Source organism: Cricetulus griseus, chromosome 2, assembly GCF_003668045.3.
Source record: "Cricetulus griseus strain 17A/GY chromosome 2, alternate assembly CriGri-PICRH-1.0, whole genome shotgun sequence".
Classification (NCBI taxonomy): domain Eukaryota; kingdom Metazoa; phylum Chordata; class Mammalia; order Rodentia; family Cricetidae; genus Cricetulus; species Cricetulus griseus.
Genome location: NC_048595.1, coordinates 46,398,807 through 46,424,614, shown reverse-complemented (window position 1 = coordinate 46,424,614; position 25,808 = coordinate 46,398,807). Strand labels below are relative to the sequence as shown.

The window sequence follows — 25,808 nt, the reverse complement described above, 5'->3', positions numbered from 1 at the left end:
TGCCTTTCCAGTTAGCTGTGTGATCTTGAACACCTTATTTTTGGGGGTGATAGTACTTGGACATTTCTCATTCAGTCAATGCAATTCAAGTTCCCAGGGCACCAGTCTTCTGCCTGGGCATGTCCCATTGTCTGCTTCCTCTAGTCCACAAGGATCTCAGGCCTATATATTCAATACTGAATCCTAGAGTTTTACCCACCTGCTTCCCATTTACTCCTCCCTGACAAATGCTCTACCTTGTATTCGGTATTGCTGTTTTAAATGCCTGTGGCCTGTCGTCATTCTTCCTCATTTAAGATTCAAACCTGATCTTTCACCAAGTCCTGGCAATTCCATCTATAAAGTATGTCTCAGCATGTCTGTTTCCACTGCTAGCATCTTTTACTGGAAAGAGCTTCTGCAGCAACTTCATTATATATAGCTCTCATTGACTACATTCATCCTTCCCCTCCATTCCACTCTCCACCCAGCTACACATAATGAAGCAGAGCTGGTGAGCCAGTGCGGCCTTGAGACTTCCACTCAGTATCTGGGCTGACAGGCCTCTAATTCAGATGGCTCTTCTTTCTTTTGACATTACATTAGTCTGATCCAGACGCAGATGGTAGCCCCCTTGTATTACATGATTTTCATTTATTAGCTGTACATGTATTTGCTGCATGCCTGTTATCTGCCAGGTGATTGGAAGTCAGAATGTTAGGAGGACACAGATATGATCAATTAATAATTTGAACAATGTTTGGAGCATCATGGTAGAGACATAGGCAGTTTCATCCCACGGAAGAATTCAGCAGAATGGTAGAACTTGGACCTGGGTTCAAATGACAGCCCAGGAAAGGGGCTGAGAAGGAAGCATTTAAAGCATGGCTCTACCAGACAAGTAGTAATTATCCTGGTGTGGTCTGGGGAAGACTCGGGAGATGCGGTGTAGAAATTAGTGTGGCCGAAGGTAAGGAAAACATGCCTGTTCTGGGAATTGAAATCTCTCTGTGGCTAAAATACAGGCAGAGTTTAGGAGCATCCAAGGCAAGATGGGGTGAAAAAGGTAGGCAGAGACTTAGTGGTCTTAAGGACTTAACCCTGAGCTCAGGGACAGATACTTTGGGTGTCACAGAGATATTAGAACTCTGACTTCATATGTGTGACCATAGGCAGATTACTTACCCTCTCTGTTTTCTATCTGAAAAGAGGCTAACGATGCTCCTACTTAAAGTGTTGCTCTGGGTGGCTTGGGCTTGATTCCTATTGGTGCTTTGTGCTCCGTGCCCTATGTCCTGTGCCCTGTGCCCTGTACCCTGCTTTGGACATTTACAGACCAGATGTTTTTTGTAGATGTGTGTGAAGCAGTTAAACAAACTTCCCACCCCGCCCTGCAATTCCCATCACACTGTCAAATTATGATTAGATTTCCTCATAATTATGATTATAGTGTAGCTTCCGTTGTCACACGCCTAAAAGAGAGCAAAGGTGTTGACCCAGAGACAGACATAGCCACAGGTATAGTTGGCCTGGATGCTGTAAGTTGCCAGTACCATTCTGTATGGGACTTGGAGAACTGTTTCTGAGAGGTGAATTTGTTGGTTATGCATTGCCCTATTGAATTCCTGAGCACTCAAGGCCAAGGACCAAATAGAATATAGGAAATTCACTAAAATGAAGTTGCTTTTGAGGGATTTTCCAATCAAGAATCTCTTTCCTTAAGATTCTTCCTGCTTCTTCTCTACTGTTCACTGTGAAGAAGTTAATTTTACATGCTTATGTTTTTATAGTTTAAAATTTCATTTTTGAGAGCTTTGAGTTATTATTAGAAACTACTAGAATGATTAATTTAGAATTAGTGACTAACTTTTAGGTCTGCTGTGAACTGAGATGGAATAAATGGTTCAAATCAGCTGGGCAAAAGACTATTTGATTTTGTTGATGTGTTTATTCATTTGTCATTGTAAGGACATTTTGACACTTTGCAGTCATTTGTAGAAATGACTTATTTTTTAATTTCACAAGCAACCAAACCATCTGTATTCATTTTTGAGTATCCATACTGAAATCTAAAAAAAGAAAGCTAATTTTCTTTTAATGTTTCTAAACTGGGGGCAGGCTCCTTGGAGGGCATTATATATGATTGCTTTTGATTATTACAGAGACAGGGGACATGTGGATGTGTTCATTTAGTAGGTGGGGACTAAGGATGATAACTACACCGGAGTGGTTTGAGAGCCCTCACTGGGAGGGATTGTCCAGCCCCAGAGCTGCTTAGAACCCTTCTGAAAGCACTGCTGCCTTTTGCGAGTGACCTGAAATAGCTGTGCTCATAGCACCATCTAGTGAGGGAAGTGGGTAACAGCAGGACCCACTTTATCACAGACTAAGAATCCAAGCTTTAAAATTCATGTGAAACAATAGATTATAGAGCCATGAGCTTTTGGACTGGGAGGAAAACTGGAGCTAATTTAACTCAACTCCTCCTTTTACATGGAGGGAGACTAGAGTCCAAAGTGCTGACGCGGTTTACCTAGTAGCGTATTTGTTAGTAACAGGACTCTTGGCCCTTGTCTTCCAGGTTAGTACGTACGGGCAGTGAAGTCTTTATGTTGTACTCGGATGACTGGGTAACCTCTTAGATTAGTCATCTAAGAATGAATAAAAACAAACGAAAAAGCCTCATTTCACTTCCACAATACATACGTTATGCCCAAATCTTAGTTTGAACCCATTCCTTACAAAGAATGAGTATTAATTTGATTTTTAGTTGTTATGATTTGCACTGAGTACTGCATCTACATGAGACAAGAAAGAAATGCTTGTAAAATTCATCTAAAAATCTGCCAGTTTTGCTGATTGTTAGTTACTGAACTAACAAAATGGCAGTCAAAAAATCCAGAACACTTGGGCAAGGACATTACAGTTATTGAACCACAAAATAACAGGAGTGCATGTCTCTCCTGTGTTGGCATATACTAAGTGTTTTTGATAAATGAAGTTTCTAATAGACACATGCTGAGGATGATTAAGCTACAAGTGTCTTATGTCACACTCAGTTGGGAAAGAGAAGTTTTAAATTGTTGATTGGAAAAACTCTTGTTTAGAGAATAAGTGACTTAAAGAACAAGAGTGGGTGTGACAGGAGATGCCCTGAGCACCAAACTCTGGACTCGAGTGTACAAATGGAGGGGACTTGCTCCCTGTAGACGCTGAGGACAGTACAGGCAACGCTGCTGATGCTGTTGACTGTTGGCCTCAGTAATATTTTCTGTGTGCTAGGTCCTTCCTGAGTGGGTTACGCGATTTATTTTTTTAGTCTTCACACCAGCCCTGAGGTTCAGGCACTGTTGTTTGCTTGGTTTTACAAATGGAACTGGAAAGCAGAGACGTTAAATACTGTGGAGCAGCTCTCATTGCTGGGTGGTTTTCCCCACTCCAGGAGGAGGTGCATTCATGTGGGATGTGGAACTTCTGTCTTCTAGGCTGCTGGAAACAATTTTCATCTTCCACAGCATCACCTCTAAAAATGCCCATTTTTCTATGTTTTGTTCCCTTCAAATATCATATCACTCAAATTGTATTTTCTCATTCTTGGCCCTTCTTAGCAGACCTTTGTAATACTGCCTCATGCCTACCACAAGTCTGTGTGTAATATAGTAGGGAATGCCAGAACGTCTGGTTCAGATGTACAGTGCTACCGGTGTTCAAAACAGACTCAGAACTGCTAACATCAGGCTTTTCCTCCTTGGAGGGGGTGATGTCTGACAGGAGTTGGAGAGGTGAATGCATAGAATTATGAAGTCCAGAGCCCTTTTCAGTTTGTACTTACAGTGAACATTTTGGTCATAGGTGGGATAGAGCTTGGTCCTTCTCTTATTTTGTGTTGGTACTGGGAAATGTTCAGGTTTTAAGGGTGGTTCTTATAGTACTGTGTGTCTTATGGATATCACATCCTGCTGAATTTATAATAAAATAGAAGAAATTCATTGTCAATTAGTGTCTCTTATTGCATATTCATACATGTTGTTGTTTTATTTTAATCTGGATTTAACTAGACCCTTCTTTATTTATGAATTCATGACACCATCTCTTATGACCAGACATAGTGTCTTGTAATTACCATAGGCTCCTGACTCCTCCCTAGGGGAAGGAGGACAGGGGCATTGTGTTCTGGTCTCTGAACTGGCAGCTTTTCATCCCAATGATCTGCAGCATTAAGTTTCAGAGGCAAATCTGGTGGCCTTAGGGACTAAACTGTTGGTCCAGGGTACTGACTGGCACCTGACTGTTGGAGTTCAGATTGTGGCTCAGTCCCTTGCTCTCCTCATCTGCTCTGTAAACCGATGTAAAATAACGTCACTCACCACAGAAGGCTGCTATGAAGAGTAAAGGAGTTGATACCGTTAGTGCTTACAGTTCACTACTGATTCAACCTGATGGTCCCTACATTACTCGTTCCGCTGCATTCTAGGGTGCATTTCCTATTCACATCTGTTTCTTACGTTTCCTGGGACTTGTGATCCCCACTGGCTCTGTTTGAAGAAGGAAAGGTGTTCTAGAAAGAGCCTTATCTTTTCTTCATGTACTCCCACAATCTTAGTAAACATATGCTCTTTTAGTAGATACTATTTAAAAAAACAGATTTTATGCCAAACATGATGGTGCACTTGGAGGCAGAGGCAGAGGCAGGCAGATCTCTGTAAGTTCAAGGCCAGTCTGTTTTAGGAGCAGGTTCCAGGATACATAGACAGGGGATACATAGACAGATCCTGTCTATTTTTTTAAAGAAGATTTTTATTTATTTTTATTTTAAGTGTTTCAGTTTTGCCTGCATGTTTGTCTGTGCAACTTGTTTTGTGCTATGCCCACACAGACCAGAAGAGGGCATTGGATCCCCTGAAACTGGAATTGCAGGTAGTTGTGAGCCACCTTTAAGGTGCTGGCAATCTAACCTGGATCCTCTGGAAGAGCAACAAGTGCTCTTAACCACTGAGGCATCACTAGTTCATTAGGTCTTGTTTTATTAACTTGTTTGTTAATTTTTGTGCCTGCATTTATTTACATATATGTCTGTTTGTGCATGCATGTCCATAGTGTACCTGTGGAGGTCAGAGAACAACTTGTAGACATCAGTTCTCTTCTCCCACCAAACAATTTCTGGGAATTAAATTTGTTTCATCAGACATAGTGACAAGTGCCTTCACCTACTGAGCCTTCTTGCTGCCCCTCCTCCCTTTTTGTGGTAAAAGTATTTAACATAAAGATCTCACAAATTTCAATGTGTAATGCAGAATGACCTCTGGGAACAATATCATAGAGCCAGTATCTAGAACCTACTGTCCAGTGAATAGAAGGTCCTCATCACCTCCTACTGCATCCCTCATAACTGCCCTACCCTGTGTCTGACTACCTATTGTAGGTACCGCATGTAAGTTGAATCAAGTAGTATTTGCCCTCTGCCTACTTCATTTTTCCTAGCTGAACATCCCTAGTGTTCATCCATCTTGTTGTACATGGTAGGAGTGCCTTGTTGGGTAAGGCTGTTTTGTGTATATGCAGTCCCACATCTTCACCCTCTCATCTCTGAGTGAGCATTTAGGTTGTTTCTAGCGATTGCTGGATAAAAACTGCTGTCAGTAGTGTAGTAGTGAATGGGGAATGCTAGTTTTTCTTTAAAAATAAGATAAAAATAGATCCTAAGTTAAAAGTAGATCCTGTTTTTAACTTTTAGGTAAACACTGCATAGTAGGATTGCTGAATCATATGGGTTCCATTTTTAATGTTTTTGGAACACTCTCTGTATTCATTTACATAGAGACTGCATCATTTTACATTCCCATGAACAAAGTGTAAGAGCCGAATTTTTTCATATTATTGTTATTTTTGTGTTAGCCTCCCAACAGGTGTGGGATGATAGCTCATGTGTTTCTGAGGTGCATTTCTTGGAGGTGTTGTGATGTTGACCATTTTTTCATAAATCCATTGTTATTTGTATGCTGTTCTTGAGGTTCTTGAGCCTTTACCCATTGTTTGTTAAGAGTATTTTGCTATTGAGTTGTAAGTTTTCCTTGTGTATTATTGACATTATTCTCTTGTTGGGTTAATATTGATTACATTGCTTACATTTTCCAGTTTGTGTTAGCACTTGCATCAGTTAGTGATTTAGACTCTTGATATTATTTTTGCCTATAGTTGTTATTAATTATTTGATCTTTTAACCCTCATTTAGGATAAGAGATCACCTTAGCACCAGCATTATAATCTCGGAATACCCTGAAGATGGCTTAGATGGCTTTCATTTACACCCAACACAGAGTTTTGACTTTTGTTTGTTTTGGGTTATTACTCAATGGCTATTTGTATTTATATTTTGGTCTGAATAGTTTCCTTTGCAATCCCTGTGAAGTCAGGCTGGTGGTTGTGAACTCCTTTTGCCTTTAAGGCAGTGTCTTACTGTGTGGTCTCCCTCTCTTCACCTCATAAGTGGGGATTTTAGATACATGCCACCATCCTCCATTCTACTATGTTTTCATTTCTCCCTCATTTATGAAAGACAACTTTGCAGGAAAAAGCCTTTTGATTGGCAGCTATTTCCTTTATTGCTTGACTATATCATCGTCCCCTCTTGGCTGGCTACAAGGTTTCTGCTGAGAAGACTCCTGATAGGCAGTGCTGAAGCAGTCTTTTAAAAGAGAGATATCTCTTCTCTTTTGCTACTCTTAGAACATTTCTTCCTTTGAGTTTGAGCATTATGTGTGATGGTATGCTCTCCTTTGGGTTGAATTTGATTGATGACATCTGTACCTCCTGTCCCCAAGTGATGGCACCTGGAAGTTCCCAGCATCATTTCCTTAACTCCTCTTTGTGGTTCTTCTTCCTCTTTCTGCAGTTCCTATAATGTGAGTGTTTCCTGTCTTGGTGATGTCCCATAATTTACACAGATGTTACAGATGTTCATTTTCATCCTTTTTGTTCCTTTGCATAATTTCAAATGTTCTATCTTTCAACTTACCTTTTTTTTCCCCAGTAGAGTTGCCATTGAAGTTTCTCATTAAGCATTCTAGTTTAGTCAATGTGTTTTGATGTGTGGTGCAAGGTTAGATCCCATGGTGGGTGAGGGACAAACACACCATACAGACAGGTTACTTGGGAAGTTTTATTGGGGGAAGGGAAGGGAGTAGGGAAAGGGAAGGAAGAGAGGAGAGAAAGGAGGGGGGAGAGATAGAAAGAAAGAGACAAAGTCCTGTCTGCCTCGACAGAGGGGCCACGGGAAAGTTTGTCTCTTAAAGGGACCTTTTTTGGTCATGGTTGTGTCCAGAGCCATGGTACTGCTTGCCATGAATACAGGGGTGAAGCACTCTGCCAGGTCCCCAGTGGGTGGGCCAAGGTGTGCCTGAGTGCTTTTTAAAGATTATCACTAATGGATTTTTCCAATTTTTTTCTAAATTGTTAACTGAATTTTGTTACTTGTATTATAGTTCACTGAACTTTTTTCTTATGAGTATTATTCTGAATTCAATTGTCAACCATTTTGTAGACCTTCATTTTTTGGGGGAAGGGTCCATTCTAACCTGTCAGTTTCTTTTCAAAGTGCTCTGATAGTTTTTGTTTCTGTTTTTTTTTTTTTTTTTAAACATAGGGTATCATGTAGCTCAGGTTAGCCTCAAATTTAGTGTCTAACTAAGGATGACCTTGAGCTTCTGATACTCCTGTGTTAGCCTCCCAAGATGTATGGCCATTGTGTTCAGGTTATGAGGTTCTGGAGACCAAATGCAGGCTGTCCACCAACAGAGCTACATCCAGGCCCAGCGATTCTTACTCTTGGTTGTACTCATGTCTCTCTATTGATTCTGTGCCTCAGAGAAGTATCCTCTCCTGGCTTTTGTAGTATTCACTGATGTTCTCTGAGGGTCAGTCAGCTATTGACAAACACAGTGGGGCAAGGCTCTTTTAGTTTGAAATACTTTTGCTATCTACTAGGATAATTTTTTCCTCTATTTTTACATATCAAATGTTTTCAATGTTGCCTTCAACTATGTTACTTAGATTGAACAGGTAAATATTTTCCTTCTCCTTTGACTAACATTTGTAAGGCAAAAAGAAAAAAAAAAAATCCTAAAAGCGTGCTTTTGTTTGTCTCTTGTTAATCATCAGCCAAGATAGTGCCTGTAGGCCAGCCTGGTGGGGACATTTTCTCACTTGAGGTTCCTTTTCCCCAAATGACTCTAGCCTCGTCAAGTTGTCATAAAGCTAGCAACACAACATGTGGCATTTGTCTTGCATTTTAGGTATCACAGTCACGCAATTGAAGGTTTGTTGTTTCTACATTTTGACCAATCTGATATAATTTTGTCCTTAATTTATTCAAAAGTAAAATAGGAAATGCAAACACATGTTTCCCAGTTCTTATAGAAAGAGTAAATTAAGATGTGAAGAAAATTAAACAGACTTCTAAAAAACCTGTAACTCCTCGTATGGAGGATTTAAAAAATTATTATAAACAATTTATTGTACTTTAGAATTAAACTCTTTCTTCCTTCCCACCTCAGATACTTGAATTAAACTCCCAGGCAACCACCATTAACAGTTCTTAAGTAGCCTTCCATAGTGTTCTGTGTATTCAAGTATATGGTAAGGTATGGATGTGAATTTGTGATGGAATTGTGTCCCCCTGTATTCTAGACCCATATACATCCTTTAAAATATGCTGTGTTTTGAATGGCCTAAATGTATTGTATTCAGGTAGTTAAGAAAATTGGACACATTGGTATATATTAAAATTAGCTATTTTACGCATGTTTATTTTTTTCTAAATGAATCACTAAGTATAAACTTTCTTTAGTTCAGATTATTTTTAGTAGAAAAGTTAATTTATATGGAAGATTTTTCCCCTTAATACGTGTTTTTAGTGTCTACTGTCCTGAAAATGTTTGTGGGTTAGGAGTCAGGGTTGTCTTGCTGTCATGCTATATTGTGTGAGCTTTGCTCTTCTCTCCATTCTGTTTTGCAATACTGGGGATCAAACCCAGAGCCTAGTGAGTGTGTGTTAGGAGTGTTACTCTATTGAATTTAATTCCCAGCTTGAGGTTTTCTTCTTTTAAGTCGTGAATGTATTCTTTTATTAAAATGGTGGTAGAAAATTAGAATATTTCCAAAACATGTAGTGACATAAAGTAAACAAACATATTTTTCCTTCTCTCCCTCCTTTCCCCTGTCTCTCTCTTACCTCCTCTTTCTTTTGATTCTCCCTCCTTTGAAAATCTAGCTAATTTTTTAAAGTTGTAATAACTAAGCTCATCATGTGCCTTCTTAACTCTTGTGTCTAGGCATGTGTGGATGTAAGAGCCAGCTCAGTATTTTGGCAGCAGATGGAGTTTTCTGAGAGTCTTCACGGTTACCCTAAGTTGCCAGAATGGCTGTCGACACACCCTTCTCACGGGAACCGAGCCGAACACTTGGACAGACTCATACCACAGGTGAGCTAGCCTAGACCACAGGTGAGCTATCCCTGCTAATGCAGTTACTTTTTTGGTATAGAAAAAGAGAGTTTGGGTATTCAATTATTTTGGTTACCATGATTATTGGCTTTCACAGAGCTGGACTGAAGGAAAAGTCCTATTTACCCACTAGGCGTGGGGAGTAAATTGCTATTTATATCTGAGATTTCTCAATGTGAAGATTTAGCTCTTTGTGTCTGACTTTGAATTGTAACTGATTTGGTAATGTTTTAAAACTTTAGTTGGGCCTGGAAATACAGTTCAGTTTGTGAGTGCTTGCCTAGCCTACAGAAAACCCTGGATCAAATCTCTAGAACCCGGTAAACTGAGTGTCATGATGCACACCAGTGATACCAGTGCTTGGGAGGTGGAGACAGGAAAATCAGGAGTTCAGTGTCATCCCTGGCTCCACGGTGAGTTTGAGGTCAGCCTGGGCTACATGATACCCTGTCTCAAAGATAAAAATAAGCAAAAAAGAAAAGAAAACAGTGTTTTCCAATATATTGATCATAATATAGTTTTTTTTTTAACTTTTGGTTTAAAATGTCTGTTAACATTTTATATGTTATATGTTATATGTAACTTATATGTAAGTTTTGGATTAAATGTATATTAACTCTAGTTTTGCTTGTATTTTTCTTTTGTTTGTTTATTTGTTTTTTTGAGCTAAGGTCAAACTACATAGCCCTGGCTGGCTTTGAACTTACTGTGTAGACAAGCCCTGGCCTAGAATTCACAGAGATCTACCTGCTTCTGTCGTTGCTTCCCAAGTGCTGATATTAAAGATGTGTTCCCTCATGTCTGGCTTTTGTCAATTGTTTTGTTTGTCTGAGACAGGCTATATAAGCCTAGGCTGGCTTTGAACTTTTCATATAACCAAGGCTGAGTTTGAACTCTGAGTGCCAAGAGTGCAAACCCTGTGCTGCTCCACCCGGTTTTGTACAGGGCTAGGATCCAGTGCAGGCTTCCTGCATGCTGGGCAGGAACTCTACCAACTAAGGTACAGTTCCATCTCTGAGTGACTTAGAAACAGTAGGAATTTGTTTCTAAATTCAAAAACTAGGAGATCTTAGATCACATTTGGTGTCTTGTAAGGATCCAGTTTCCAGTTCACATTTGGCTCTCTCCTAGTACAACCTTACGTGATGAGCTAGGAGGTGAAGTCTTTGGAGTCAGTTTTCCTTCCTTCCATCCATCCATCCATCCATCCATCCATCCATCCATCCATCCTTTGTTTATTTATCTTTGTATTTTTAGTCAGAGTCTCACTCTGGAGCTAAAGGTGGTCTTGCACTTGAAATCTTCCTACCTCAGTTTCCACAGTGTTGGGACTATAGGCATGGTTCACTATGCTAGGGATAGAGCATCTTTTAATAAGGCACTGATCCCTTTGGGATTGACTTTTATGACCTTATCACACCTCAAAGGCCTCATTTTATAAGGCTATCACATGAATATTAGGATTGCAGCATTTAAAGTTTGGAGGTACAAACCATAGTTAATTAGCACCTATTACCTGAATCAAAAACCTTATTGAGATCCTTAACATGAAGGGAAAACATAGCGCGAATAGTAGTGAAGTTTACCTGATGTAACCTGTAATATTACTCACCTAAACAGGGTAGTGCATGTGTTTTGCCCGAATTGATTATACTGAGGGCCACTGAGGACTATTGACCTTAGAAGCCCTAGGGAGGTCATGGCTTCTCTCTAAAGTCATGACACACACAAGTTCTTTTCGTTTTAACTCAGTGTAATTCTAAACTACATGGCTTGTTTAAACTAGATAGTGAATTCTACTCGCCTGCTGTGATTTGAAGCCTTCCCTAAATTCTGAAACTGTCATTTGATCAAATCACTGAGGATCTTCAGGTAAAAAAGATGTGCTTTCAGGAGGTCTGTGGAACAGTAAGGAGTTGATTAGAGAGCGTAGGGAACATGGCTGGAGAAACAAGTGTTATTTGGGAGCCAGTGAGGAAGGAAAACAGGGGAGGTCTTTTTTCTTTTTCTTTTTCTTTTTTTTTCTCTCTAAAAATAAACCATCCCAGCACAGAAATTTAATTTGAAAACTGCAGGTAAATTTCTTATATTTCCCCCCCATGTGATTAAATTCAATTTGGAAGCAATAAAACTCTACTACAACATTGGGAATAATTCAGTGGTTGAAGTGAGAATGATAGTTAGTACAAGGGTATACTGTTAATTAGAACACACAGTCATAAAGATCGGAATGTGCTGCTCTCCTAAGTCTGCTTTCTGTAATCGAAGAAAGCAGCCATGTATGGAAGATGTGTGCCTACATACCACTGAAGACTACATTGTTGTTTTTTTTTTTTCCCCTTTTTTTCTTGTTTTGGTTTTTCAAGACAGTTTCACTCTGTAACAGCCTTGGTTGTCCTGGAACTTGCTCTGTAGACCAGGCTGGCCTCGAACTCACAGAGATCCGCCTGCCTCTGCCTCCTGAATTCTGGGACTAAAGGCATATGCCACCACCACCTGGCAAGACAACATTCTTAACATGATTGTTTACTTGGGATTTTTTTTTCTAAAATGTGTACAGGGTTGAATTTTACTAATGGCTTCTGTCCTCTGACATCTGGATAGTCAGACACATCTCTAAGGTCTAGAGCACTGGCTTTAACCTGGTTTATGGCAGGCACAGTGCTTTCGGTGTTGTCCTCAAGAGGTAGCAGAAGTGATGAAATTGACAAGTTCATCTAGCTACTGAGCAGAGAACAAGGTGAAGGGCAGGACTTATTCACAATAGAGGTCCTCTGTGCTAATTGGAGGGAGGAGGACAGCGCCTGTTTGGATCAGATGTGTGGGGAGGAAACCAAGAAAGCAAGACCTTGTCGTTCTGTGATAGGAACATAAATTTTGGTGTCCATAAAGTTTTAATGTCCATGTGCTAAAGATATTAAGTCTATTTTGTCACGTTCTTTGAATGCCATTATAAAATATTTCTTGCTTTAATTTATTAGCATTAAAGATACTTTAAATGTTTTACACATTCAACAGATGTTGAATCACTATTGCTTACTATACCGTAGGTCAAGTGAACAGCAGAGACACCCACACCCTCATCCTCTGCGCCCTCATCCCCCATGCCTGCATTCCCCCACCCTCATCAAGCTTATTCTCTAGTAAAGGAGAGGGACGGTGGGGGAGATCTGAGGGGCGAGGCTCTCTGGGGTCTCTGTTTGTAAAGACACTAGACCTGTTGGATAAGGACCCCATGCTCTGACCTCATTTATCCTTAATTATCCTCTTGTAGACCCTGCCCCCAAATATGTACATACTGGGGGATAAGACTTCAAAGTATACATTTCTGGGAAAAACAATTAATTCTCAGGTGGATGGCTAATGTGTGAGCAGAGATGGGAGGGTTGTTGGGAAGCAGTTGAAATGGAATGGCCAGGGTTGGGGAGATGGTTCAGTGGGTCAGCTATTTGCTATGAAAGAGTGAGGATGTGAGTGTGTAAAGCTGGGCATAGCCTGTGATCCCAGCACTCCTACTTTGAGATTGGAGGCAGAGACAGGAGAATCTCCAGAAACTCAGGCCAGCTAGCCCAGTGTACACAGCACTGAACTAGAAGAGGCCCTTTTAAAATAAGGTAAGGACCAACACTCGAGAATGCCCTTTGTCCTCTAGACAGGTGCATCTGTCTGCATTCATGAGCACTACACACACACACACACACACACACACACACACACACACACACACACACACACACACACACACACACACCACACACACACGCTCACAGGTTGAAAAAAGAAACAAAAATGGGATGACTATCTCCCTGGTCCCAGTGAGGTCTCTGACTTTGCTCAGGAGACGTGCCATCCTGACTTGTCCGCTGGTTTTATTCTAGAGGAATTGGCACAGCATTTTGTTCTGAAGGGACCAGACCCTCACCCAGCCTCCTGCTTTGACAGCCATGACTGGCTGCAGAAAAGACCCGGCAAGACAGAGGCCCCTGACTCAGCAACATGTGCTGTGCTCCTGACCTTGCCCAACCTTCTAGTCACTAGGAAGCCAGATACCTTCCATGTGGCAAGGAACCAATCAGAAGTTAGCTGGCAGGCTCTGGATGTGCTTTACAGTAACAGAGGAGCGCAGAGTGTAGCGACTGCCCTGGGAGGGCCTCCAGGCATAGCAACATTCCTGCAGCTGCCATTGACCAACCAACCAACACAGGACAGGCTGCCCAAGCCCAGAGGGGCACCAATCCCGAGACTGTTGCTATGCAACTAGCAGACCCCCAGATACTCCCCTTGCTCTATCCCCAATATATTACCTGCCCTGCTGCTGCTTGAGGTCCCTCCTAGTCATTGATTGCTTCACCTGCTTTGTCTGTTGGATGGGGGAACAGAGTTAACTCGTAAAATTAAAGACTCTTTGCTTTTGCATCAGATCAGGTCTCTTGGTGATTTTGGGGTTCACAGTTTGGGCAAAACAGTTCAGAGAACAAACTACTTCCTTTCTTTTTTCTTTCTTTCCTTCTTCCTTCCTTTTTTTTTTTTTTTTTTTTTGAGATAGGTCTCTCGTGTAGTCCTGGCTATCTTGGAACTAGCTATGTAGATCAGGCAGGCCTCAAACTCAGAGATCTGCCTTCCTGCCTCTGCCCCCCCAGTGCTGGAGTTAAAGGTGAGTACCACCACACTGGCCCCTTATTTTGTTTTTAAATAAAGATAGAACCATCAAATTAGGAAGAAAAATGCCCTTACTATTTTTTAAATGTGAATTCTAGGGAAAAAAACATGTGTAAATGCCTATTTAATATAATCATGTGATCCACTAGTATATGGAAATGATAAATATAGGTTTGTAGTAATAATATTATTTGTTGTTAGTAAGCTGATATGATATAATTTTATTTACTTGAAATAATCAGTTAGATTTAGGAAACATATTCCACATATTTTGGTTACCATAACAACTTGGGTGAAAAACTGAAGAACAGATGTTATGTCAACCTGTTGATGTTTCATAGCGTGAGCTTCAGAATCACAGTTATGCTGTTTAGACTTTGAGTTTATGTACATCATAATTTGTCCTTGAAAGAAATACCTTATTTAAGTATTTTATAAAATATGAATCAGTGTGAATAACAGAAATTTTGTTGAAAGGTTTATTTTAAAATCAAAAGCCGTCAGATTGCTTTTTTTTTCTGTGTTCCTGCTGGTTTTCTTTCTCCCTGCCATCACTCTTCATGAGGGTGGCAGGGGTGGGCAATGATAGAAGAGCTAGAAAACATTTAATTTGGAATTGTTGTTTAAGGTTATATAATTATGATCATAATTTGAATAGGATTTGTTTCTAAGTATTTTAATTGCAAACAGCATTCCATCTCTAGGCATGAGAATCATTTGGTAGCAGACTGTAGATGCATTCATTTTAACCTCATTTTATTTTTAATCCTTTAAACTTTCAGGCAGCTGGGAATTTGAACTCATGTGTAAATCATTCTTATGCATTTGTAATTGGATAAAACAAATGAATAAATCATTAATATTGTGCATCTCATGAGCAGAGAATGTAAGTGTTTGGAATTACCATGAAATGTCATTGTTGGCCAAGTGTAAAAACGTACACTGTTCACCTTACTGAATCTCATTTTGTCTGACATGGAGAGTGTTGAGGAAGGAAACAGCAGCTACTATAATTGAATCGGCCTCCGAATCCTAAGAAGCCAGAATGCCTGGCACTAACATTGTCTAAAGCCTTAAAAAAACAGCATATGGATGAAGTGAATGGACTGTTAGAAAAATTGCTTTGAGGGATAAGGCAGGAAAGAGCAATGATAGATGTTTAAAATGGAGGTGACCCCCCCCCCCAAATACCTTGCTTTTTGTTTTCAATGGACGCTTTTAATCTAATTCCAAAGCCCTTCTGGCACCTCCCTTCCCCCTATCACTTAGTTATCATTTATATGTTACGGATAAATAATTTCTATCTTACTTGATGTGTAGCATGTAGAAAAATGCCAGTGTATGCCAGCAGTTGGTTCATACTTTAGTTGTTACTGGAAATAAATGTAGCCACTACCTTTAAAAAAAAAAAAAAACAAATACATGTGTGCTCATTGCTCACTCCTTTTTAACCTTTTGAAATATTTTGTTTGGGCTACAACACGATGCATGATGTTTGTACACGTCGTGGAGTGGTCAGGTCAAGCTAACAAGCAGATCCATCACCTCATAGCATTGGTGGGTCGGGTCATGTCCACACTTGTGGCAGTTTCAGGTGTGCACTGTTACTGGTTGTGTCGTCTGCTGCACAGTGGCTCTCAGAACTTCCTCCTTTCCTCTCACTGAACTCTTGTCCCTGACCAGCGTCTCCCCATCTCTTCTCTACCCTGGCGGTCACTATGCCCTCAGCATCTATGAGCTGCTTCATTAGGTCCCATGTGAGGTCACACTGTGGCCTTCAGATTCATCTGTGTTGGGACAGATGTCAAGACTTCCTTTTCTGTGTCTGCTTTGGTTTTGGAACTTTGCTCTGTAGACGGGCCTGACCTTGAGCTTGAGGCAGTTTTCCCAGCTCTCCATTCTGAGTGCTGGGCTTCTAGGCCTGTGTATACTGCCTGGCTAGGATTTTATCATTCTGGTAGGAGGGACTGACTAAAAAGTTTTGTTCAAAAACCTTGCCCTTGCTTATCATTCCTGAGAGCAACTTACCTTTGTCAAAGCAACCTTTTAAAGTTTACTTTAATGTACTGAAAGTCCTCAGTTACTTATACTTCCTAACTTTTGACCTTTTCAAAAATGAGTCAGACTTCAATTTCCATTGTAGTTTGTGAAAAGAAATAAATGATTTCAAACATAAATATTTTGAGAAGCATAACCCTGATTTGTATAAATATTTAATGAGCATACCTTAGGTCTTATTTAACTCATTGAGGAAAATTAGTTACAACTGGTGTAAGGGGGAATTTAGCAATCATAAGAAATCCTATATGAGATATAAGTATGATAAAATCAAAAGACAGTTGTATAGTCTAGCGAATGGGGAATCCAGGCTCTGCTAACCCAGCTGGAGTTCTGTTGAAGGAAACTGAGCCTGTATTTGATCAAATCCCGGAATTGGGATCTGACACCAAATACGGTGGCCATAAATTCTGTGAGCCCATTGCACTGTGCAGGTCAAAAGAAAAGGCTGTTTACTCCAGCATTCCTCAAACCTTGCAAGGTGTGTTAGGTTTCAGGAGATGGTTCCTTCTGGCAGACTTAGTTTTTGACACGATGCCTGTGGTGATCATCCTTCTGTCAGTAGACCTCTAAGTTGCAGGAAAGGATCCATCCTTTGTCTCTCCCTTCCCTTCTCCCTCCCTTTCTCACCCTAATGCTCTTTAGCCATTCTGCAGTCATTTTGATGCTTATAAATAAGTACATACTCAGTAAGAAACATAACTAGCTATAAAGCAGATCTTCTCTTGGGATAATAAGCAGTTGCTTCTCACCAGGCATAGTTCACTTTCATTTCCATAGACAAATATAATTCTCATTACTATTGATTTTAAAATAACAGAAATAAGGCAAATATTTGGTGAGTATTTTTATCCAAATGATATTAGTAGCTCAGGTTAAAATCAGAAGTAATTAAAATGTGTATATAGTCATAGAGCCTGGTTTAAAAAATGTGTGGTGTTGTGTCTATGTATAGGTTTATGTGTGGACTGTCAAAGTAGGTGCAGCTAAATATAAGAATGGCAGTAAGATAGAATGAACCTCCTTAGGCTAACTTTGGAAAGAGGTAAAGTGTCAGTAAATCAAATAAAAATTTATTTTAGAAACCTGTAGAGGCACAGCAAATTAACTAAGAAAAGGACTCCGAGCCATAATGGGGCTTTACTTTAGAGACTTTGTCCACAAGTGCAAAGAACAGTTACTTAGTGACTAATTCTAGCATCAAAAATAAAAAGGGACATCAACTATCTCATTCATTTTATGAACACAAATGATTTTGTTTCGGCAATTTGATTGAAACATCTTTTAAAATTTATGAACTGGGATCATTAATTAGCAAACAAGTCAGTGCTATATCACAATTATTATTTACTACAAGCAACTAAATTGTCCTCAGATTCATAGGTGGCATCTTGAAGGCACAGAAGAGCAGAAACGCAGTCCTGATCTTTGACTCCTGTCTTTCCTACTCTTCTGCATTCTGTCCATGACAGTCTTTGGGCTTCCTCAAGGGTGCATTAGGAATCTCTGTGGTGCCTCACCACTGCCACTACCTAGAACAAGTCACCACCATCTCTCCTAGCTCCTGTACCACTCTCCAATTTCAGACTCCCTGGTCCATTATTTCCATTAATGACCTTTTTGCAACTTGTAACAAGAATGACCTTTATATATATATATATATATATATATATATATATCCTTCAGTTTTTTTCTCATGTGACTTAGAATAAGAATCTACCCTATTCTAGTTACTTTCTGTTGCTGTGATGAAACACTGAGCAAAACCAGTTTGGGGGTGGAATGGTTTTATTTAGGTTACAGGTCACTGCCTGTCTTGCTCCCTAGCTTTACACCAGTCTTGCTCCAAGGTTTTCCTTGGTTCTACTCATTTCATGCCAGGCCTGTTTCCTCCTTATAGACCCCTGGTTGTGGATTTCTCTGTTCTAGACATCACCTCCCCAAAGAGGCTTTTTCTGGTCCCTCAGTGTCAAATAGTCTGTCTCTCATGCAGTCATTCTCACTTTTTGAACTAGAACGATCTTGTTTACTGTTGATTGGTTGTCTTCTATTGTGGAATATGTGGTCCCTATTTTCTGTGGTCTCCCTGGTGGCTCTCACAGCTTCTGAGATACCTAGTGAGAACTTAAGTGACCCTAGGATATATATAATAATAGAAAAATAGCTAAAAATAGGATATTCTGCAGTAGAAATAAATAGTGCTGCAGTGCTTAGCCGATATTAGCTGTAGGAAATTATGCTCAGTAATGAGAAAAAGATGCCCACAGGAACTGGCAATATAGAAATAACACTGCACTTAGGAGTCTTTGCTTTAATTCCGGCCTTACTTTGAAAAAGTCTAGCCTCTGCTTTTCTCCATACATTGTTAGGTTATCAGAACCTTCAAAGTTCTGCTTTATGAACCTATGTGTCTGTGTGGGTAAGGCCCTGCCCTGCCATCCTTTGCCCTCCTCACCTCTGCACATTTTGCATTGTAACAGGAGCTTAGACAATGTTTGTAAATTACAGGTGCAGAGCAAGGTACAGAGTGCATACTGGATTCCCGTTGATCTCTTGACAGTTTAGATTCTTTAAGGCAGGTCGATTCATGCTTCCCTTCAGTTTTCCTCAGGATTCTTGGAACTATATATTCTTGTTATTGGATTATCTTTCTATTTTTCCATACACTGTAGACTCTTCATGATATTTTTACACTTATTAAAATGATTATTCATAGTTTAAAATCCAGCCTGCATTTATGAAATGTCTCTTACGTGCAATTCATAGAGTCAGACAGAACAAAGGGCAGTGCAAGGCATATTCTAGGTACACATGGGGAAAATTCTCACTTTTGAAGAAATTTTGAAGATTTATTTAATATGATAGATTTGAATTTATAAAAGGGAAAAGATGTTAGCACACTGAAATGTAATAAAACATATAGAAAGAAAGCCCAAAAAATCTAGAAAATATTTTACTACGATATTAAATAAATGTTACTATTCAAAAGGTTTTGCATATATATGTATATATGATATGTAATACAATTTTTCTTGAGAGCTAGTGGAATGCAACAGTCCTCACACAAGAAAACAGTAATAGGAAATCGTTATCCTGGCGATTAAGGAAGCAGACCAATCATTTCCAAAGTGCATGTGCTAAGTGAAAAGACCATGGTTTATTCATGGTTCTATACATTCTGTAGGTTTGGACATGTGGTATGGTGTGTATCCAACCTATAGTATTCAGAGGGTTGTTTTTCTCTGCCCTTAAACATTCCATGCCTGTTTATCCTTCTTTCTCCCTGCCCTCTGCAGAGTTAGGTGGTCTGGGGCTGGTTATGTGTACCAGCGCTCGGAGGCCGCCCTCTGGGTCTGTAGTGACTCTATCTATGCTGTTACATGCTGTTTTGGGTTTTCCCAGCATATGTAAATTACAGGCTTATGTTGCCGTTTCCTAGTGTTCCAGTTTTAAGCCTTCTGTTTATTTTCTACTGCAGAGAACTGGATCAAGCTTTCTTGTCTCCACTGTCACAGCCATGCAAGCACACGCATGCTGCTCTCTTCCCCAAATGATTAAATTGTGATTTGGGTTGATTCAAGATTTGGTATTTTAAACCATAAACATCAGTTACAGCTAAGTTACGAAGTGTGTTATAATTACTCTTCCTTTCCCCACAACATTTTATTCTCTCTAGACTTAAAAATTGTTGTGATTTTGATTTTCTGCTCCTTCTCTGTCATTAGCATCTATTCCACCCTAGAAGGTCACAGCTGCGAGCAACTTTTTTGTTGTTGTTTTTCTTCAGTGAGTTCAGTCATGGACATTCTATTAGTTTTCTTTGGTTGAAAATAAAATCTCTTACAGAATCTTCAGAGCCTGGTTAATCTGACTTTGTTCTCAGGATTTGCTAAGGGTGACGAAACCGTTTCCTCTCTGGGAGACCTGTTACCTTACCATGTGACTATTGTCACACATACAGCTTCTGCCTTAAAAAGGGCGGTTACCAGATCAGGCCATGGAAAAGTGATGACAAGCTTACCTGTGATTCTTCTTCATGTGTTGTACTTGAGTTAACTTCTGTTTAAACACGAAGATGCATTCTCTTACTTTTGGTTGTCTTGTGCAGACCATGTGAGGAACTGCATTGTATTCTTCTTTGTAGGCTCTCAAACTTCGGGAGGTCTGTAATTGCCCACCGCTCTCTGGACCAGACCCTCGGCTGCTGTTCAAGCTTACTGTGAAGCGTTTTCTTGAGGACTCAGAGAAAGAGGACCTAAACACCACCGTTAGGAAACAGAAAACGGCAGCTCTCCCCATTCAGAAGCAGGAACAGATACCACTGACATACATAGTTGAGAAAAAAACTACAAGTTGAAATAAAATGTATGAGACGTGGGCTATGAAGAATACATCCGTACTCATCGTTTTTATGCAACTCCTAAAAATGATGTTTTAAATGGACAAAAAGGGATAATTAAGGTCAAGTCATGTATATTACAGATGTCTGAATTTTTTTCTAGATTCGTATCTTTCATGAAATATTGATGTGTTTTAATCTATTTTACAATACTTACAATGAGGAAAATGTCATAGAATAAATTTATATTGTGCATCTCATTGTCATCCATACTTGGTTTAGATTTGAAAATCAGGCCCCTCTCGTGGATGCATACCCTGAGTGTAGTGATTATTATAAAGAACTTCCTGCTCAGCCAAAATGAATTGGAGTCTGGGTGGTTATGAAATGGGTAACTGACAGTCTGAAGGTGATGGTCTGCACTGGAGTGTGGGGGTGTGTGGAAAAAGGAAGAACTCTCAAGGGGAATACCCCAAGTGTTAGACGCCTTTCCTACTCAGAGGCACAGAAGGTGCTGCTTGAGGTTCAGGTGACAGAGTGAGCAGTACGGTAGAGGGGAGGATGGTCTTCGTGCTGTGATGATATGGGCATTTGGAGGATCCCAGAGGACACCACTGTGTTCTCACAGAGGGCAGTACCCAGAGATGCAAGAGAGAGCGCTGCCCTCATTCTTTTGCTGACTTATGGCCAGGTGCTGTGGAAGGAGGACATGGGGGAAGGTGCTCCAGGAATATCCCTGGTGAAGCCAGAAGTTGATGACCATGCTGTGAGGGAATGGAAGTAAAATTTAAAACATGAGTTCATTAGGCAGTTTATTTATGCTCTCAAATTGGTAAAACCTTAGGTTTTATCTTTTAGAGGGATGATTTTCTTGAAACACATTGTCTTTTTTTTTTTTTTTTTGGTTTTTTTTTTTGGTTTTTTTGAGACAGGGTTTCTCTGTGTAGCTTTGGAGCCTATCCTGGCACTTGCTCTGGAGACCAGGCTGGCCTTGAACTCATAGAGATCTGCCTGCCTCTGCCTCCCGAGTCCTGGGATTAAAGGCATGCACCACCAACCCCCGGTGAAACACATTGTCTTAGTGTTTCTACTGCTGTGAAGAGAAACCATGACCATGGCAGCTCTTTTTATTTATTTATTTATTTATTTATTTATTTATTTATTTATTTATTTGTTTGTTTTTTTTAGACAGGGCTTCTCTGTGAAACAATCCTGGCTGTCCTGGAATTCACTCTGTAGACCAGGCTGGCCTCAAACTCACAGAGCCTCCTGCCTCTGCCTCCCAAGCACTGGGAATAAGGCATTCGTCACCACCACTCTTATAAAGGAAAGCATTTAATTGAGGTGGCAGCTTACAGTTCTGAGGTTCTGACCTTTATCATCATGGTGGGATATGGCAGCATTAAGGTAGACATGGTACTAGAGAAGCAGCTGAGAGTCCTACATCTTCCAGGCAACAGGAAATAGTATCACACTGAGCGAAGCTTGAGCAAAAGAGTCCTCAAAACCTGTCCCCACAGTGACACATTTCCTTCAATAAGGCCACACCTCTTAATAGGGCCACTCTCTTTGGGGACCATTTTCTTTCAAACCACCACATACATTAAATAGATACCTTGCTGGAAAATTAAAAGTGAAAGAAAATTCTTTTTGTGAGTAACTGCTATCTAGGAGCTGAGCCCTTAAAAGATTTATTTTTACTTCAGCATGCGTTAGGAGGATATGCAAATGAATGTGATGCCCAAAGAAGCCAGATCTGAGAGCTGGGGTTACAAGTGGTGATGAGCATCTGGCAGGTTCTGAGAACTGAACCTGGGTCCTCTGAAGGAGCAGGAAGTGGTCTTAACTACAGAGGCATCTCTCCACCCCCTGAGCAGAGCCCTTTTTTATTTCAGTTATTACACAATCATATGAGGTAAGTTTTATTTTCATTTTATATTTATAAATGGCCTTGGAGAGTCTTAATAATGTGCCCAATGTCTCCTACCTAGAAAGAACAAAATTATATCTCTGGTTACCAGTTTGTTCGTTTGCACAACTCTCACGTACCAAAGACAAAGCTATAAAAAGACAAGGAACAAATTGCATTCTCCATCATCTGTTTGCTTCAGTATAGGTGAACATCATACAAGTATAAAATCAGAGAGGTATACAAGCATAAAACCACTGTGTTGGCTACAGGAATGTTTTCTAACATCTTCTTAGATCCTTCTGTCAAATCTTCATGAAAAACTTGGGGTAAGGGAGAGTGGGAGAGCAGGTCCCCCACCCCCAAAGCTTGTGAAATCTCACTTGGGATGTATTCTGATGCTTAGACAAAATGCCTAGTTGTCATGAAGACAAGTTTGAGCTTATTTATGTTTTTCTGGTCTTGTTATGTCTTTTTTATATACTATTTCTTGATCTGCACACACAACGGCAGTTGTAAGGGGAGTTTCACGGTAGCTATTATCCATGTTGCCATTCTTTATGCTACTGGTGACTGTAGTTTTATAAGAGGCACCCCATATGTAAAAGACATTTGGAGAATGTCACCCACAGATAAACAGTGAAGCATACCATTTGACTTCCCTGGAGAGTTCCTAAGAAAATAGTATGCTACAGTCCCTGGTCTTTTTTCTTCTGTCCCTCTGGCAAAACTAATTGTATTGTTCAGCCTTCTTAGAAACTGCATACAAGTTTTTAACTATGGAATCTGTAACACCAATAAATAAATGACCCAGAGACTGATATTGGGGTTCAAGCTTCAAGCTGAATATCAGAAAAGCAAAGTAGCTGGCCACTAGCTCTTACCTCTAGTTCAGGCTGAAAGGACTGATCCACACACGAGTCTCAAACTGCTGCCTCTCCTCAGTGTGGCTGGAGAACTAAAATGCCTCCCTGAGACCTTGCTTCTGTCTTATGTACTTCCCTAATGCTGGAATTAAAGGTGTGAGCTATAATTCTGTTTTAGACTGATTCATTCTTGTATAGATCTGAGTGGCCTTGGAATCACAGAAAACCGGCTTTCTCTTAATCCTGAGTACTAGGATTAAAGGTGTGTACCACCACCTCCTAGCTTCTGGCTGCTGGGATTAAAGGTGTGTCATCACTGCCTGATCACTATATCTTGAGGCTGTCTTTGCTTTTCTGAATCTTCAGGCAAGCTTTAATAAATCATAAACAATATATCACTACAGGGATCAAACAGAAACATTTGATTTCCCCTCAGGATGCTCTGGATTCTCTTTGGGGTTGATGGTAAGACACATTCACATTCTAGAGTGTTATATGCTTCCCATTGTATAACTTCCTGTTACTGTCTGTGCTTTTCCTGTAACTATAGCATGCAGGTGATGGCAGTTAGCTCAGCTGTTAGGATGATGACAATAGATCCAAGGTACAAATTTAATCTAAGTTCTTCTGTAATCCAAATGTGTAGGTATTTGCCACTATATTCTTAAACTTAGTAGTACTTGGCGCATTATAGGCATCCAGGCATTCTATTTCTATTATATGATCAATATGAATCATTTGTTCAAATATTATTTTTAAAGGAGAAGGAACTGTACTTTGTGAAAATTTTATCTGATACCCATTAAGTACCTGTGTGTCCCAAGAAATTTTTGAGCCCTCATTTCTTCATTTGTAAAATGAGCACAGCAAACCCTCAGACTCTGATGCAGTTATTCAGTGAGAGATGCACATAAGGCATCCGGCATAGTCTGGGTGCTGAACATAAGACAATTCACACCACTTTTATTGATGCTCACTTTGTGCTAAGTATAGTGCTAAAAGCACTATTGGACTTCACAGCAATCTCATATAGGGTAGATGGATATCATCCCATTTCCATTGTAGATCAAGAAACTGAAGTTCAGAGGGATAATGAAAACTTGTTTGGAGTAATCTGGTACACGATAAGGAAGAAATTTGTCTAGTAAGAACAGAGAAACTCAAACTCTGTCAAGAAAATGTGTTGCCTCACCTAATAAAACTCCCCAGAAGATACTAGCTTGGGATACAGTTGAATACAAAGCATCATGATGTCATCAAAGCAGTGGCTCATTTTCTACCATTTTCCCAGCTCTGGCTTCACTCTGCTTTGATATATAAATGGCTGCCAGTAACTCCCAGGGCTATATGCCTCATTCACCCAAGTGTGAAGAGTGACTGTCCGTACAGCCATTGAAACACACTTTCAACACTAACTGCTTCCTGAAGCAGTTACCATGGTAGCAGCTGGGATTATCCTGATTGCCTTGGACCTCATGCATAGCATCCATCATTGTGACTGAAAATGGGTGCAGTTTCCAGCACCCAAATAGAATCACATCAGAGGGCTGGAACAATGCAGGCACAGTACATCTAGATTGGTCAGTGAGTAGCGAGCCTAGAATTGAACTCTGCTGTGTTTGGTCTCCTTCAGCAGAATTAAGAAACAAGCTTAATTCTTTAAACAGCTGACCTGAAATGCTCACTCTGAGCAAAATTTCATATTGCTGTAATGTAAGTTTGCATTTATATGCTTTCTTAACTGTACTAGATTTGTTTTAATCTGAACCATGCCTTCAAAACCAGCCTGAGATTGAAGGATAAATGGTGTTCACTTCTAGGGAAGAAAAAAGCTTAGAGCAACTGGGTAATTGAGTGTGGTCTTCCATTGGACAGCTGAGCTGGAGTTGGAATTAAAGGGCTGCTGACTTGTAAGCCAGCCTTCTTCCCGAAAACCTGCATTCTTGTGAGGAGCAGGTATTGCCTCCATTTTTTATTTAGAAGCCCAGACTGGAAGATAAATTAAGCAGTGTGTGTTCAGCACTGCTTGTTTGTTGATGGCATAGCTGTGAGTGCAACCCTCATCTTCTGACTCCAACGTGTGCTTCTCATCCATATACTGCCACTTCTATTGGTAGATCTCATAAAGCCAGAGAAGCTGGGAAGTGTATTTCCATTCACCCTCACTTTTGGATAGCAGGGCCAACACTTCTCCCTTATTTAGAAGCATTGATTTCACTAGTCTATGGAGAGTGGGAGAGAAAAGGCTCTCCTATGGTTGTTTGTACCTGTGAAGAGTGAAGTCCTTGCTACTTGTCTTCTAATGTGTGTTTATTGGAGCCCAGGGAATTATTTAACAGTGGTGAGAAACAGCTGTCATTTCTGAGCAGAAATCCCTAGTGTTCTGTCTGTTGACACCTTGTTCCCCATGCCACAGTTCTGGAACATCTTGATGCATAACCAGGCTCTCTCAGTAGCCTGGCTGTTTAGGAGTAGAGACTAGTGAGGGGCATTCAGTG

The 25,808-nt window shown here is 40.2% G+C and overlaps 1 protein-coding gene across 3 annotated transcripts in view; it reads left to right on the top strand.

The window, feature by feature from the left end:
- Oma1 (OMA1 zinc metallopeptidase) overlaps positions 1-20,795 on the top strand; it is a 61,407-nt gene extending 40,612 nt beyond the window's left edge. For all 3 annotated transcript variants that reach the window (XM_027402327.2, XM_027402325.2, XM_027402326.2), the window contains exons 8-9: positions 9,309-9,458; positions 20,341-20,795. In XM_027402327.2, the coding sequence (XP_027258128.1) occupies positions 9,309-9,458; positions 20,341-20,553 (363 nt within the window). In that variant the 3' untranslated portion in view covers positions 20,554-20,795. The remainder of the gene's footprint in view (positions 1-9,308; positions 9,459-20,340) is intronic.
- Positions 20,796-25,808: the final 5,013 nt, after the last annotated feature.